Source organism: Diadema antillarum, unplaced genomic scaffold, assembly GCF_040938485.1.
Source record: "Diadema antillarum isolate AM-2024a unplaced genomic scaffold, OU_Dant_1.0 scf00000003, whole genome shotgun sequence".
Taxonomy (NCBI): domain Eukaryota; kingdom Metazoa; phylum Echinodermata; class Echinoidea; order Diadematoida; family Diadematidae; genus Diadema; species Diadema antillarum.
This window is the reverse complement of record NW_027270892.1, coordinates 2,164,480-2,179,514: the sequence shown is the minus strand read 5'-3', so window position 1 is coordinate 2,179,514 and position 15,035 is coordinate 2,164,480. Positions and strand designations below refer to the sequence as shown.

General features: G+C 37.6%; 1 protein-coding gene across 1 annotated transcript; it reads left to right on the top strand.

Annotated features, from left to right (window-relative positions):
- Positions 1 to 441: 441 nt before the first annotated feature.
- LOC139734782 (uncharacterized) lies at positions 442 to 14,230 on the top strand. The gene is made up of 6 exons (XM_071645605.1): positions 442 to 465; positions 3,399 to 3,532; positions 4,626 to 4,732; positions 11,500 to 11,625; positions 12,717 to 12,905; positions 13,667 to 14,230. The coding sequence occupies exons 1-6, from the start codon at positions 442 to 444 to the stop codon at positions 13,888 to 13,890; spliced, it is 804 nt and encodes a 267-aa protein (XP_071501706.1). The 3' UTR covers positions 13,891 to 14,230.
- Positions 14,231 to 15,035: the final 805 nt, after the last annotated feature.

Below are 15,035 nucleotides of genomic sequence, written 5' to 3'. Positions count from 1 at the left end.
TAATGTTTCTTTCATGAAAGAACACCGGACGGCATTCTGTTTGAGCGATTGTTTTCGTTACGGTAATGCCGGTGGCATGGGAAACACATCTGATAATTACGTCACTTTTTATCAAAATCCTATTATCAAGAGTAATGCAGTATATAGGGAAAATGATGTGTTTCTAGTTTGGCAGAATAAAATGTAGAGCAGAGTTGCCAAATTGTGTTGTTTTTGTGTGATTTTGATGACACATCTATCAGTCTGTTTGTTTGACATATTAGTATGTTTATTAAAATCAATATGAATGTTTGAAGAGTAAGTGCACCTTAAAGGGGATGGCGAGTACTAGTAACTGATCAGTGGGAATCAGTGTGAATGGTATGGGGGATGATTGTTCCGATCCTTGAGGGATACATTAGGCCTGTATATCTATTTTGTGTGAAAATTATTTGCTTCAGAATGGTCTCATATCCAGGTTTCCAGGTCAGCACGCCTGTACAGTGACGGGGCGATCGTTAACGATCGCCCCGTCACTGTACAGGCGTGCTAACCTGGTAACATTAAACTGCACATTACTTCAATATGAGACCATAAAGCAAATGATTTTCACACAACAATATATTTACAATGTACTCTTAAATATATCCCACAAGGATTGGAATAATCACCCCCATCATTCCCACTGATTCCAACTGATAGTGATCAGGTTCTAGCCATCCCCTTTAACCCTATTAAGCCCAAGCTATTTTGACCCCTCGCAGGCCCAAGGGGGGGCACATTGTGCCCCCCCTATATAACTTTTTTATTATTTGATGTATCATCGTCATATTTGGCACATGGGTAGAGCAACTCATACTCTACATGACCGTACATTTGAATTTTCACAAGGTCACCCATGGAGGGCGCTATTTACAAAAATATAAAGAAATACATAGGAAATATGCTAAAAACGTGATTTTTCGGTATAATTTCTTTATCCCCTTTATATATGTCTTGTTATAGACCAATCATATTCATATTTGCCACAAATGATAAGCAAGCAGAATTTTATTATTTGTTATGTTTGAAATTTCTCAAGGTCACCATATGGGGGCGCTATTTATATCAACATATTGATACATTATGAGACCTGAGATGAAATGTTTGGGATGGGTACATGTATAGATATGACATTTCATATTTGCATAATAGTGGAATTTTGAGATTGCAAATTGATAATATGATAAACTAATGATATTAGGGGCATAACTTGGGTGAAGGAATCAAAATAACTCAAAATATAAGGGCAATCTGTCGAAAAAATTATTGTTTTCAATTATCTCTATTATATCTATTGTTTTATGCCTTTGTCACATAAAAACAAAGGAAATAATAAGAAAAACTTTCCAGGACCATAATTACTTCAAATTTTGCTTATTCAACAAATTTCAGCCAAGAAACACCCATTTCATACACTGTAATGCTGTTAAATGAAATGGGAACAGAAAAAAGATGCAAAATCTGACTGACATGGTTGTCAGTTTATGGTTGCCATGGCAACCAGCAACATCAAATATAGCTAAATTATATATCAAAATGTTCGCAATAAGATTTTAGGAAAAGTCACCAAATTTGGTTGAAATCGGATTAAGGATGAAGGAGTGGCAAAGGAAAATCTGGTAGGGGGGCACAATGTGCCCCCCCCCCCCCTTGGGCTTTATAGGGTTAAGGTTAGATATTCAAGTGTCCAAACACCAGATATAAGAAGTCAAGAAAACTGAATGAAAAACAAGCTGGCACAAGAAATGCGAAAATATTCATTGAGATCACATTGAACTAGCTGAACTTCAAGTTGACAAGGAGTTAGCTAAATTTAATTGCAGTTGAGCCATGAGGAAGTTTCAACACCTGTGTTGCCTCCATCCATTTCACGAGGCCTCCATCCATTTCAAGCTTAATCGCTTATGATGGTGGTCTCCTGCATTCAATAATCTCTGTTGTTTACTGAAAATACTATATATCTTATTTTATGTTTCTGTGTATCTACATTGCTCAATGCAATCACCTATGTGTATCTATTTATGTACTGTTATCGATTTATTTCACTGCACTTGCTATTCTTTGTATTTGTACTATTTGAAGTTTGTATTCAAATTGCATCTGATTGAATGCAAAAATGAAAACAAACAAACAAACAAACACCTGTGTGAATGCTCTCTCAGTTTATTCAATTTGGGTTATCTTGAAGTTATCGCAATGTTCTTAACCTATTAGAGTTTATACAGCCAGGTAATGGATAGCTCCATAAGGGATAAGAGATATTCCTCATCCACCCCACCTAAAATGCATGAAAGAACTTATGGTTAATGTTGCAATTTTTTCCATCCTGATTGGTAGTTAAATAACCCGTTCCATACTGAATTTTGAAATCCCCATAGACTTAATACAGTACACAGGCCACCAGGTTCCTGTATGGAACGAGATACAGTGATGTGTGAACATGCCCCCCCCCCCCCATCAAAACCAGTGAGTGCACCCCAAGGAGGAAAAGTTTCGCTCATCTCACACTCATGCCATGGGTGGTGTGGTGTTTGCACCGATGGGAAGAGATACTTCAACCACAAACTCTTGCATTGCATGTTGTCGTCAATGGCATGACATTCATTAAAGTCTACCAGAGCTGCATGTGACTAAAAGTGAAAGTGATACCCTCATCAATGACAGCAATATCTCATCATTGTCTCTCCCTCTTTCTCTTCTAAAGGGGGTGTTGCAAGAAAGTCGAGTTGCAATTAATTGCAACTTTCTTGCAATTAATTGCAACTTTCTTGCAACACCCCCTTGTCTCTCGGTTTCACCCTCCCCTCTCTTTCGCTTATCTCTCTCTCACTTTATTGTCATTTTTAACCTTGGTACATACACGTTGGTCATATCAATAGCATTCTGCTCAAGACAGCTGTTTGTCACTGTGTAAGAATCACTCAGAGACCAATTACGGGGGGGGGGGGGACACCTCTAAAGTTTTAAAATTAGGAAAAGATCAAATCGAATAGACTTACACGGAAGCCCCCCCCCCCCAAAAAAAAAAAAAAAAAAAAAAAAAAGAATAGTGTTTTTGAGTGATACGTTTTTGTACTGACTCCTCGAGATAATAAATCAATATTTCTAGCTTGCAAGAGGTAGCATTGAAATACGAAATAGTCTGACTGATAAATTTGATATCCCGATCGCAATACTACACACCCCTGACATATCTATTTTTGTTGTCCTCTCCTGTCACACCAGCCATGTTTCTTTGTAACTTTTACCATCTGGTGGAGATTTTCAATGTAAATGGCAAAATTAAAGAGATCAGTATACTCATTTCACTTTTTTTAATTTTTTTTTTTTAGTTACTGGTGGTTCTATTTTCTCCCTTTCTCCCGTGTCTTTTGCAGTCTTATGCCAACAGTGTAAATGATACCCTGACAGAGGTGATTGGGTACACACAGCAAGTCACGGCTCTGATGGACTGTAACAGCATCCACAGGGACTACATTTCGGCGGTGCACGGGATCTGCTACGACACATTGTGAGATTGTTAACCTATTGTTTGTCAATGCTATGGCGTTTTCAGAGCCAATCTGCACTCAAACCACACATTGACCCGAATTGGCGAAGGTGGTACAATTGAAACCATGGCTTAAACCATGGACAAAGACCGTAGTTTTTTATGGGGCGCCAAGTGTCGCATGGCCTATTTCGTTACGAAATCAGTCATTTCCTCGACGTAATGTTAACATTTCGTAACGAAATGAACATTTTGTCGACAAAATCGACGAAATGAATGATTTCGTAACGAAATAGGCCATGCGACACTTGACGCCCGATATAAAATTACGGTCATGGTCCATGGTTTAAAGCATGGTTTTATTTGTACCACCTTCGTGAATTTGGGCCAAAGGGTTGGAGCAAGACACCATTTCTTGATGATAATCTGCTATCAGTATGTGGTAAATGCACATTGTCATCTTCATTTCAGCTACATATCTTGATTTCAGCTACAATAAACTAGTTTTTATGATGGTTTACTCAGGATGGTCCACAACTTAAGAATATAGCATTTACCAATGGAAAAAAAAGATTTGTGTGCATGAATGTATGTCAATGAAGAGCACATCATGAGCATGAAGTGCAAAGTCCCATACAGCTGTAATAGGAGGCCTGCTCAAGCTTTAGGGTTCTAGATGACTTTTGGTGCTATTTTGGCCATATTTCCAAAAAAATGAAGATAGCAATAATGGCAATAATATCAATGAAAGCAATGTTATGATAATGATGACAATGTCAACGATTTGACAGGAGACCCCCCCCAAAAAAAAAATGAATAAATAAAAAAATAAAAATAAATGAATAAATAAAAACATAGATATCTAGTCTTTGTCTTTACCAACGCTTACAAAGGATATTAACATCCTACTTGATTCAGGAATAATTATTCTGACCTTTTGAGATGCTTGTAACACGCAATAATCTCCCAGATAGCTCCTTGAATCTCCTGACTTTGCCACCCCATGATGATGTTGATTGTAGGGATGACAGTCACTTTAAGTTTTCTGTTTGAATTTGTCTTTTTTTTTCTCTTTCCCATTTTCATAATTTTAATTGTTTGTTTTGTCTCCCAGAGCTGGTGCTGGTTTCCTCCTGCTGAGTGGAGTCGTTCTGGGTCTGCTGTTCACGTTGGTGCTCGACTATGTCATCCACCCTGGCCTCCAGGATCGCCAGAAGGTCGGTAGTCTCCCATTGAACCTTCCTAAAACAACCAGGTCTCATTTGCATAGATGACGGGGTTTGGGGTTTGGCTTTGGGAGAAGAGACATTAGAGGAGCATCTCTCACCTTGACATGAACTTGTGATAACCTGCCATTAAGATAAAGTTTTTAAAAAAAATAGATAATTGTAGATTTTGCTATAGTTTGTGAACCTTTTGAGTGATCTGGAAGAGTGTGAACGCGTGGTGAACGTGAGCAATCATTCTCGGCTCTGCCACTTCCTGTCATAATTTGTCATCAGACATTCTATTGGTTTCAATCGTGTGGGATGACGAGTACTTGGTGATTTATGTTCTGGGTTTCATAGTACAGGGCGGGAATAGGGATGACGTGAAGTACTAGCAGCTTTTAAACCCATTTCATATGAGATTCGTGATATTTCCACTAAATGTGTACAGAATCCACTGGCTTCTAATTGTCAAAGGGTTAATGGGGTATGGTATCAGACCAGCTTTGAGTGGACCATGAGATAATGATGATGAAGACTAAGTCTTGTTGCGCTTTTGAAGTACATATTTCACAGCTTTCGGTATTCAGTCAAGATATGACGTGTGTGTGAGATACATCCCCTTTAATTCCTGTTCTTGCTGTTTCTGATGTTATGCAGAGTAAACAAAGTGAAACAAGATTTGAGCATTAGAGGCAGTTCTCATTGCCAAATGAGAGTAGCTGCTTGACCGTAACTCTTTATGAGGGCTGGATGGTGCGCACGGGGGGGGGGGGGGGGGGGGGGGGGGGAAGGGGTCATCCCTCCTGCCACGTAGTTTTTTTTTTGTATCTTGATGTTGTAAATGTTGCAATTTGATGCATGTTTTTCGTGTTTTATCGACTCGAAACAGTCCCACTTACTTGTTTAAGGTAGCAGTATCTTCATGTGAATTATTATTGAATAATTTGCCAATAAAATGGTATCATTTAAAAACTTATTGCATTAATGATTACACTGAATATAATGAACGCGAATGAACCCGAGCGAGCGGAGCGAGCGAAGGGGGAGTGTCCCCCCTCCTCACGGTGAGAATTTTTTGCATTTCGATGTTGCAAATGGTGAAATCTTTTCCTTATCTTTCTTTCTTTGTTTTATTTGTTCTTCCGTTGTCTGAAAGCCATCACGTCATACAACGGTACAGAATGATGAAATCATCAGAAGTGAGATCAAGAGCATTGCAGTCTTCCTGGGGTGGGATCTCTTCACAGTTAGTGCAAATTTATGTACTAGTCGTAGGTTCTACAGCATTTCAATTGAATGCTTAGCATTTTCAGATCTGTCGTTGATGTTCCATGCTCGAAGTCGCTCTTCCATACATAGAGTTATGGATCGAAGAAGTGGCTATTTCAGGGGAAATGTTGAAATCCTGTATGGGAACTTGATGATAGACCCTTATCTATACAAATCGTTTCATTTATTTTTCTGGATATTTCTTATTATCATTTATATATTTAGTTACTTAGTTAGTTAGTTAGTTATTTATTCAAACATTCATACATACATACATTCATTCATTCATTCATTCATTCATTGTAATCTTCGTAATTTGTTACAAACACCTCACGACTGAAAAAGACAAACATTGTATTATAGAATGTCATGAAAAGAGATAACATCTAACCATCTTGCCAACTTGTGCATAACTTTTTGCGGATTAACTAATTAGCTAATGCGTGTTTCTATGCTGTTTAGTAGAATTGCCACTTTTTTCTTTATCGATTTTTTTTTTGGTTTTTTTTTTTTTTTGCTCACTGGATTTGTTGCGATACAGAAGTGATCGAAGTGCTGTCTTTTGTCAAAGCAATTATTCTATCAACACTTAATGTGAGAGCGCATAAGTTTTCCGCGGCACGGAGCATGCAGCCTACAAAGGAGACTTAATTCTGTAGGTTTTTTTTTTTCTTCTTCATCTTCCTGATTTGCCTTGAAGCGTCCAATATTATGGTACTTAACTAATGCAACAACCAAAACATGCAGAGTTTACTAACGGAAACCCCAACCCAAAGAGAAATGTGGATTGAGTGAAAGCAGCAACATTAGTAGAACATATCAGTGAAAGTTTGAGAAAAATCAAACAATCGATGCAAAAATTATGAATTTTTAAAGTTTTGTTGTCGAAACTGCTGGATGATGAGACTAGAGGTTATGGCGTCATACGTGGACAACAATATAGAACATAAAAAGGAACTTCCACAAAAATTCATTTTTCTATGAAAATTACACATTCCATCAAATTGACACTGACATAATATGTTAAAGGGGATGGCTAGTAACTGATCAGTGGGCAATGGTGGGAATCAGTGGGAATGCTGGAGGATGATTGTTTCAATCCTTGTGGGATTCATTTAAGAGTACATTATATATCTATTGTTGTGTGAAAATTATTTGCTTCAGAATGGTCTCATATTCAAGTAATGTGCAGCTTAATGTATCCAGGTTAGCGTGCCTGGTCAGTGACGGGGCATTAATCTGCACATTACTTGAATATGAGACCATGGAGCTACTAGTAGCTCCATGATGAGACCGTTCTGAAGCAAATAATTTTCACACAACAGGATAATGTACTCTTAAATGAATCCTACAAGGATTGGAACAATAATCCCTCAGCATTCCCACTGATTCCCACTGATCGGTTAGAAGCCATCCCCTTTAAGGGTACTAATTATTTCCCCTGCTTTCTGAAGGCGGTTTGTCAAATGTTCTTCCATTATCCTAAAATGGTGGATTTTTGTGGAATTTTCTTTTTTCTTTATATTGTTGTCCACACGTACGTCATAACCTCTAGTAGTCTCCTCATCCAGAGGTTCCAACACTAAAACTTTACAAATTCCTAACTTTTGCATCGATTATTAAGTTATTTTGGGCCTACTACGCTGGTGGACAGCGATCTTTACACTTAGTCCCTGACCTATCATTTGAAATTAGAGAATGTCTTCTTGAAAGATAAAAGCCAAAGTGTGTCAAAATTGACATTTGTTTGCTTATTTGTTTGTAAGAAGCTGAAATTCAGATAGAAACCGCATGGTACAGTAGAAGGAACCATTGTTTATAACATTGCCGACCGCTTTATCACAAGTTTCCTTAGGACTTTGAACTTTATATGATCATGCGCATTAAGATTACAATCTTTATCATATATTACTCATAAATGACTGCAATGATAATAACTTGTCTGCAGTGTTCAAAGTTCATCGACAAAACCCTTATAAAGGAGCTCAAGGAAGACCTTTTCTTCGTAAGGCCTATTTCGATTTCAAAGAGCACACCTATAATTATTACAGCGAGGCAGAAGCTTCAAGAAGAACAACTCATTCAGCACTCCTCACTACAGAATTCACCATGAGAAGTATGTATAATTAGTTCTCATTTTCTAAGGCGTTAGAATGTTTTAGATAGGGTGATTTTGTTTTTATTGTCATCAAGTGTGTATGAATTCATTCACGTTTTTATATTGCATCGCATTCGGGAACTGTATATAGTGTTATCTTTTAATGATGGCGCCGCTATTTACGACGCAGAAATATTCCTTCAGTGCTTCGCTGCAATTTAGTGATAGATTATGCCTTCTTGGACAACATGCCCTTTCTTAACTCAGGTGTACAAGACGGGTATATACTACAACATGGTAGAAGTAATGGGCAGGACAAAAGGAATTACAATTCAAATTACCATATATTAAGATAAATTCAAGATATTTTAGAAATTAAAGATAGCTCTCTATTGCAGTGGCGTATCTAGGGAAAACGGCGCCCGGGGCAAGCGCGAAAATTGCGCCCCTAATTTCTGAAAAAGTGTTCAACCCCAACCCGATCCCGGTAGGGACTTTAAAAAAAGGTCCGCATGATATGCTTTTTCAAGCACCTAAGAGGGGTCTTTTTGAGGGTGATTTAAATGAAATAAATTTTGATAAATTTTGGCGAGCGAGCGCAGCGAGCGAGCCGAAAATTTTTGTATTTCAGCTTACAAAACATGGAATTCATGTCATTTTTTCTTATTAAATCTTACAATTCTAATCTAGATATAGTGACGGCCTTATAGATAACGATTTATACCAACAAACTAAGGACTTGAAAAAAATACTCTAAATTAGTATATATGCGCGAGTCAGCCGAAATTTGTATACTTCTGCGTCATCATTACGTTTTGTTCTTATCTTCTTCTTTTTTTGATAAATTTAGGCGAGCGAGCACAGCGAGCGAGCCAAAAATTTTTGTATTTCAGCTCACAAAACATGGAATTCATGTCATTTTTTCTTATTAAATCCTACAATTCTAATCTAGATATAGTGACGGCCTTATAGATAACGATTTATACCAACAAACTAAGGACTTGAAAAAATACTCTAAATTAGTATATATGCGCGAGTCAGCCGAAATTTGTATATTTTTGCGTCATCATTACGTTTTGTTCTTATCTCTTTTTCTTTTTTTGATAAATTTTGGCGAGCGAGCGCAGCGAGCGAGCCGAAAACTTGTGTATTTCAGCTTACAAAACATGGAATTCTTGTTGTTTTTTGCTTATTAAATCTTACAATTCTAATCACGATATAGTGACGGCTTTAGAGATAACGATTTATACAACAAACTAAGGACTTGAAAAAATACTCTAAATTAGTATGTGCGAGTAAATCGAAATTTGTTTATTTCCGCGTCATCATCACGTTTTGTTCTTATCTTCTTCTTTTTTTGATAAATTTTGACGAGCGAGCGCAGCGAGCGAGCCGAAAATTTTTGTATTTCAGCTTACAAAACATGGAATTCTTGTCTTTTTTGTTTATTAAATCTTACAATTCTAATCAAGATATAGTGACGGCCTTATAGATAACGATTCATACCAACAAACTGAGGACTTGAAAAATACTCTAAATTTGTATGCGCGAGTAATGAGTCGACATTTGTATATTTCTGCGTCATCATCACGTTTTGTTCTTTTTTTTTGTTAATTTTTGGCGAGCGAGCGCAGCGAACGAGCCGAAAATTTTTGTATTTCAGCTCACAAAACATGGAATTCGGAATTCTTGTGTGAACACAATAACACAATAAACATTGTTATTTGTCCGCGTCATCATCATGTTTTGTTTTTATCTTGTTTGATTTGGTTTTCTGCCCCCTTCTCCCTCCCCCCCCCCTCCTCCTCCCCCGTCCGGGCGAGTTTTGTTTTGTTTTTTTCCCTTCTTCTTCTCCTTCTTTTTTTTCGTTTTTTCGTGTTTTTTTTTGCGCCCCCAAGGAGTGGCGCCAGGGGCACGTGCCCCCCCCCCCCCCCCTTGCCCCCCCCCCCCCCCCTAGATACGCCACTGCTCTATTGGTAATGATAAAATGTGTCCAGAAATGCGTAAATCGATGGGTATTCAAATTGTTTGTTTGTTAATTTGTTTGTATTTTTGTTGGCTTGATCCAAAGTCCTGTATATTAATATTTTGGATCATTAGTCTTGTTTTGCAAATGATATGTGCAGGATAATTTGAACGGTGACCACATGATTCTCAATAGGAATATAAGCATTGTCGGGAGATCATCTTTAAAAGAAATTGATGGCAAAGTCAAGATTCTGCCTGATTATCTGAAGTGAATTTTAATTGTAATTTGAGGTTGTATTATAATTTATGTTTGCCTATAGATCTATGTAGAGGATAACAAGGCTGGTTGTTTTGAGCGGAAGACCCTCTTCTTTGTTCGTGTAACAATTCGAATCAAGAAAAAGGTTGCCCATATTCACCTTACACCGTAATCTAGTCCATAAGCGATATTCAACAATGAGTATTATAAAAACAATAAATTTGTATACCACATCGTGTTCATGCTGCTCTGATTTCTTGACAGAAAGAAACGAAATGGTTGATGAACCTTCATAAGAATTAGACGTCAATGAGGATGTGGCCCGAGATATGGCATTCTATAGTTTCACATAGGACTATGTTCCTGTGTAAAGTGATAACGTTGGTTCCCAGTAACATATATGCAAAGTACGAGAGGTGCTGACGTGATCGCTTCACAAAACGGAAGCTTCCCGATTTCCTTCCCTAAATTCCCCTTTAGCGATGTGATAATACATTTTTTCTTTTGGAACCCCCATTTCCCATTCTCATCCTCACCATTGTACTATTCATAAGTATATATTAAAAAATACAATTATGTTTTCTTCATTTTGTTACTCATTATAACATGTATTTTGTTAACTTACGTTTTTGCAATTATTATGTAGGCCTACAAATATGTTCTGCTTATACACTGTATACAATTTCTCTGTTTATTTGATGGAAATGAAAATGAATTTAAACTTTGAACTTTGAAAAGAAAAATTATACTCGACACATCAAATCAGTGCAGAAAATCAACACTTGGAAAACACAAGGAGAAGGAGACATGGAAGGGGACATGGTAGATGCTAAATTATCGAAGCAGCATGATTTCCGACCATCTATTTTTGTACAATTTGCCGAGAAATGACTCCCTTGTCTATAATGTCATCTTCATGATTGTGCTTTGGTGCCAACAGTGATCACTATATTTCGTGTAAAGCAAGGGATATTTGAACATTCTGTCAATCTTATTACTTCTAGTTATCATCATTACATTTTTATGTGCGAGTTCACTGGAACGAGTTCTTTTGGCTGTTTGACTTATTCTTTCTGTTCAACATGAATATGATATGGCATCACTGTATGACCCTCTCAGAATGAAGCATTTCCCCCCCCCCCCCCCCATGACTTGCAATTCCTCTTTTTAATTCACTTTTCAGCTCTACGAACCTTGCTTCACTGCACGTGCGTAATCATCGTGCTAGCGGCAGTCTTCCCCGGGGAGACGCAGGCTTGCTTTTGCCCGGCCGTCGCTGATGAGACGAAGATCTGCATGTCAGATTTCGGTAAATTAACCCATACAATGACTTTACTATATCAGACAAGATTCTGGAATCCCGCAGATAATTTGTACAACAACAAACACGCTGCCACAGGCAGAGGTTTATAAGAAATCGCATTTGAGACTACATTGTGCCTAAATACCCCCTACGGTTTGATCGCTACAAACGAAGTAAATGAGAGACAATAAATATTACGTTAAGAGATATATTATTGTACTAGCTGCAGTAGTGAAATTATGATTTCGATCATTGTCATTATAAATAAAAGTTTGTATTCAGTAAAAGCGGTGGTGGTAGAAGCACTAGAAACAGTGTTAGTTGCAGCAGTGTGTATACTGATCATATATATTTTTTTTTCAATTTCAATTGTGCTTTATTTCCATGCATCAAAGGTAATATAAAGTATACAAATCACATTGTTAACTTGTAACAAATGCAAATCACAAAGTTTGATACAAAATTATTATATGAACGCATGAATAGAAACAATGCATACCTTGACATGTAATTTTAGTAGATGTTGTGATAAAGTAGGAGGTACATCATTCGAGGACTTTTGAAAGAAAAGAGTACCGAGTATTGGTCAAATAGACACGATTGCAGCAATACAATGGTAAAGTTGCAGGAGTTGTAGCCATTGCAGTTAGAGTACAGATTCACTCCATGGTCAAGTTGATCTTTATAAATGACATCAATGGACATAAATAAGGGAAAGTCATGAATTTTATTTTTAATCTGGACGTTGAAATTTCAATTTTCATATTTCAGGTCCTCTTATGTTGCAACTCCCCAAAGCTGTTTGATTTTAACTATTTTTATTGAAGTCAAATTGAACATAGGTCAAATCAAGACAAATTGTGATGATATTTCGACGTCCATGTTGATGTCAGAACATCGGTCTTCGTAGGTTTGAGCAGATAACTTTTGGACCAATATTATCTCAACTTCATAGCGAATTAATGTCGACCCACGTAGATTAGAGGATTTGAATTCAATTTTCATAGCAATCTTTTGAATAGTCAATACCTTTATGTAATCTATCAAAAATTGTCAATATCTTTCTAATCCGTGCAATGCATTCATTGTGTCCACAGCAATCAAAGTCGAAATTCTCAGCCAGGACCAAAATCGGATCAATGGGACTGTTTCAGAGGTTTTCAAGAATTCATCGCGCACACTTCCCCAAGTCAAAAAGGGGTCTGATCTGACTTTGGCCAAATCCACCCATGTCTGTGGGCAAGTAGACGTACAAGTTGGATCTACCTATTTCATCTCCGGAAAGGGTGAGTTAAACCCATTTCATACTGAATTCTGAAATGCCCATAGACTACCGCTTTCCCGTATAAATAACCATAGGAGTGGGTTAATACTCACATTCATGTATTTGAATTGAAACAATCCATAACTGTGCAGTCATCTTCGGATGCTGTGGACGGGTATACGAACGTCACGAGATCGACACCCACGAGTCATATAATATACAGCTCGCGAGTCATACAGCCCACGAGTTTGACACTAAGCAAGCAAGACCCATGAGACCGACACATTATATAAGGCTCTTTTTGTATCAGTCGAACCTATTGTCAAACTCATGGACTTTATTTGCCTATATAGTGTCGAACTCGTGGGCTGTTTTTACCTATTGTCAAACTCATGGACTTTATTTGCCTAGTGTCGAACTCTTGAGCTATCTGACTCATGGGCTGTATGACTCGTGGACCTTTTTTCAATGTCGAACTTGTGGACTGTTAGTATGACTCGTGGGTGTCGGTCTCGTGGGATGACCCCCGATGATCTGATTCCAATTCGGAGCAGTGAGTCTCTTATGCTAAAATATAATGTCATTTACAAGCTTGAACATTGTTGAAATAAAAATATCCGAAAAGAGAAAAGGGGGAGCGGTGCTCATATCATCTTACAGTATATTATAGCTAATGACAAATCGTTGTAATTGTTTAGGGGAAAAAAACCAATTAATGAGTGTCTATGCTTGAAACTGTTATTCTCGTTTGTTTTGTTTGTCATTTCACTGCGGACGATACAGCTGAACACGAAAGACCCTTCGTACACAAGTGCGCATCCGTGATCGGCGAATACCGGGATGACGGTGTTCCGTATCGTGGGGACCTTGCAATCGACGTCAACCCCGACTGTGATTCGCATGGCGGTGATGACAATCCAATAAAAACTCAAGCCGACGGTTCGGGTCACGTGTTCAAACTCAGCACCCTTCTCCTCACCTGCTCGTTGATAGCAACACTCTTCTAAGATTTCTTCCAAGTTTCATGATGGAGATTAATTTGCTTTGTTTTCTCGGGTTTTTTTTCCAAGCAGTGACGTTGTAATTCACTGTTTGTCTTTGAGGAAATCCCTTAGACAAGACGTTTCACATGATTATACAGTTGACCTTCAATTCGATTCAAATTAAAATTTCATTTCCAGTATCACATAAATTCTATGAAATATAATACAGTAGTTACGAAAGTCAATGTTATGCTGAATACAATACACTTGAAAATGAAAAAGAAAATACAGCAAAATAATGTATAACTTGTATGTTTGATTGTTTGAACGAGATAGTTGTGTTATTGGAAAAGAGAGGCCCACATAAAAGACAAACTTGGAGATGTGGGCGACTATCTCTAAATCATCTATTTGAACCACCACCACCACCACCACCAAAAAAAAAAGTGTAATTATGTGAGCACACGGAAGTACACAGACAGACACATATACATGCATCCACAGGCACACATCAATCGAGGAAATAAAGACGTATAACAGGCCTGCAGCATAAAATAAGAATTCAAGCACCGGGAAAGATTTAATTGATGTATGCATATATGTATGTATAGACCTATATAGAGAGAGAAAAAAATGGAGAGAGAGAGAGAGAGAGAGATGGAAGGATTGATAGAGAAGTCATTATGTTGACCTGGGGCCTAGCTGTTTCACAAAGATTTATGATTGATCTTACGCTCGATTTATTGAGCGTAACTCGAGCGTAACATCAATACTGATCGAAAGTCTGTTCCATAAAGATACTTACGCTTGATTCAAAACACAGATTTAATAGCAGTTTTAACGTAACCTCTTTGAATCGCATCAATCGTAAGGTCAATTTTACGGTCAATCTTTATGAAAGAGGCCCCTGGTATGGTCAGACTCATCTGAAAGAGCAGTGCTGATGTATACTGGAATGGTAGGCATCCTGGTTTAAATAAGATACCTTGTTAGGATATAAATGTGGTATACGTGTATCATGTTTCAAACTTTCAAACACTCGAAGTAGAATATGATCTGTATATCCGTCTTACTTTCTATATACGACCAATTATTAAAGGTCATGTAGTACATGTTGTTTTTCATTCGCCTTGAGTCAGGAGATTTTCCATGATTGAGTGTTACGTAAT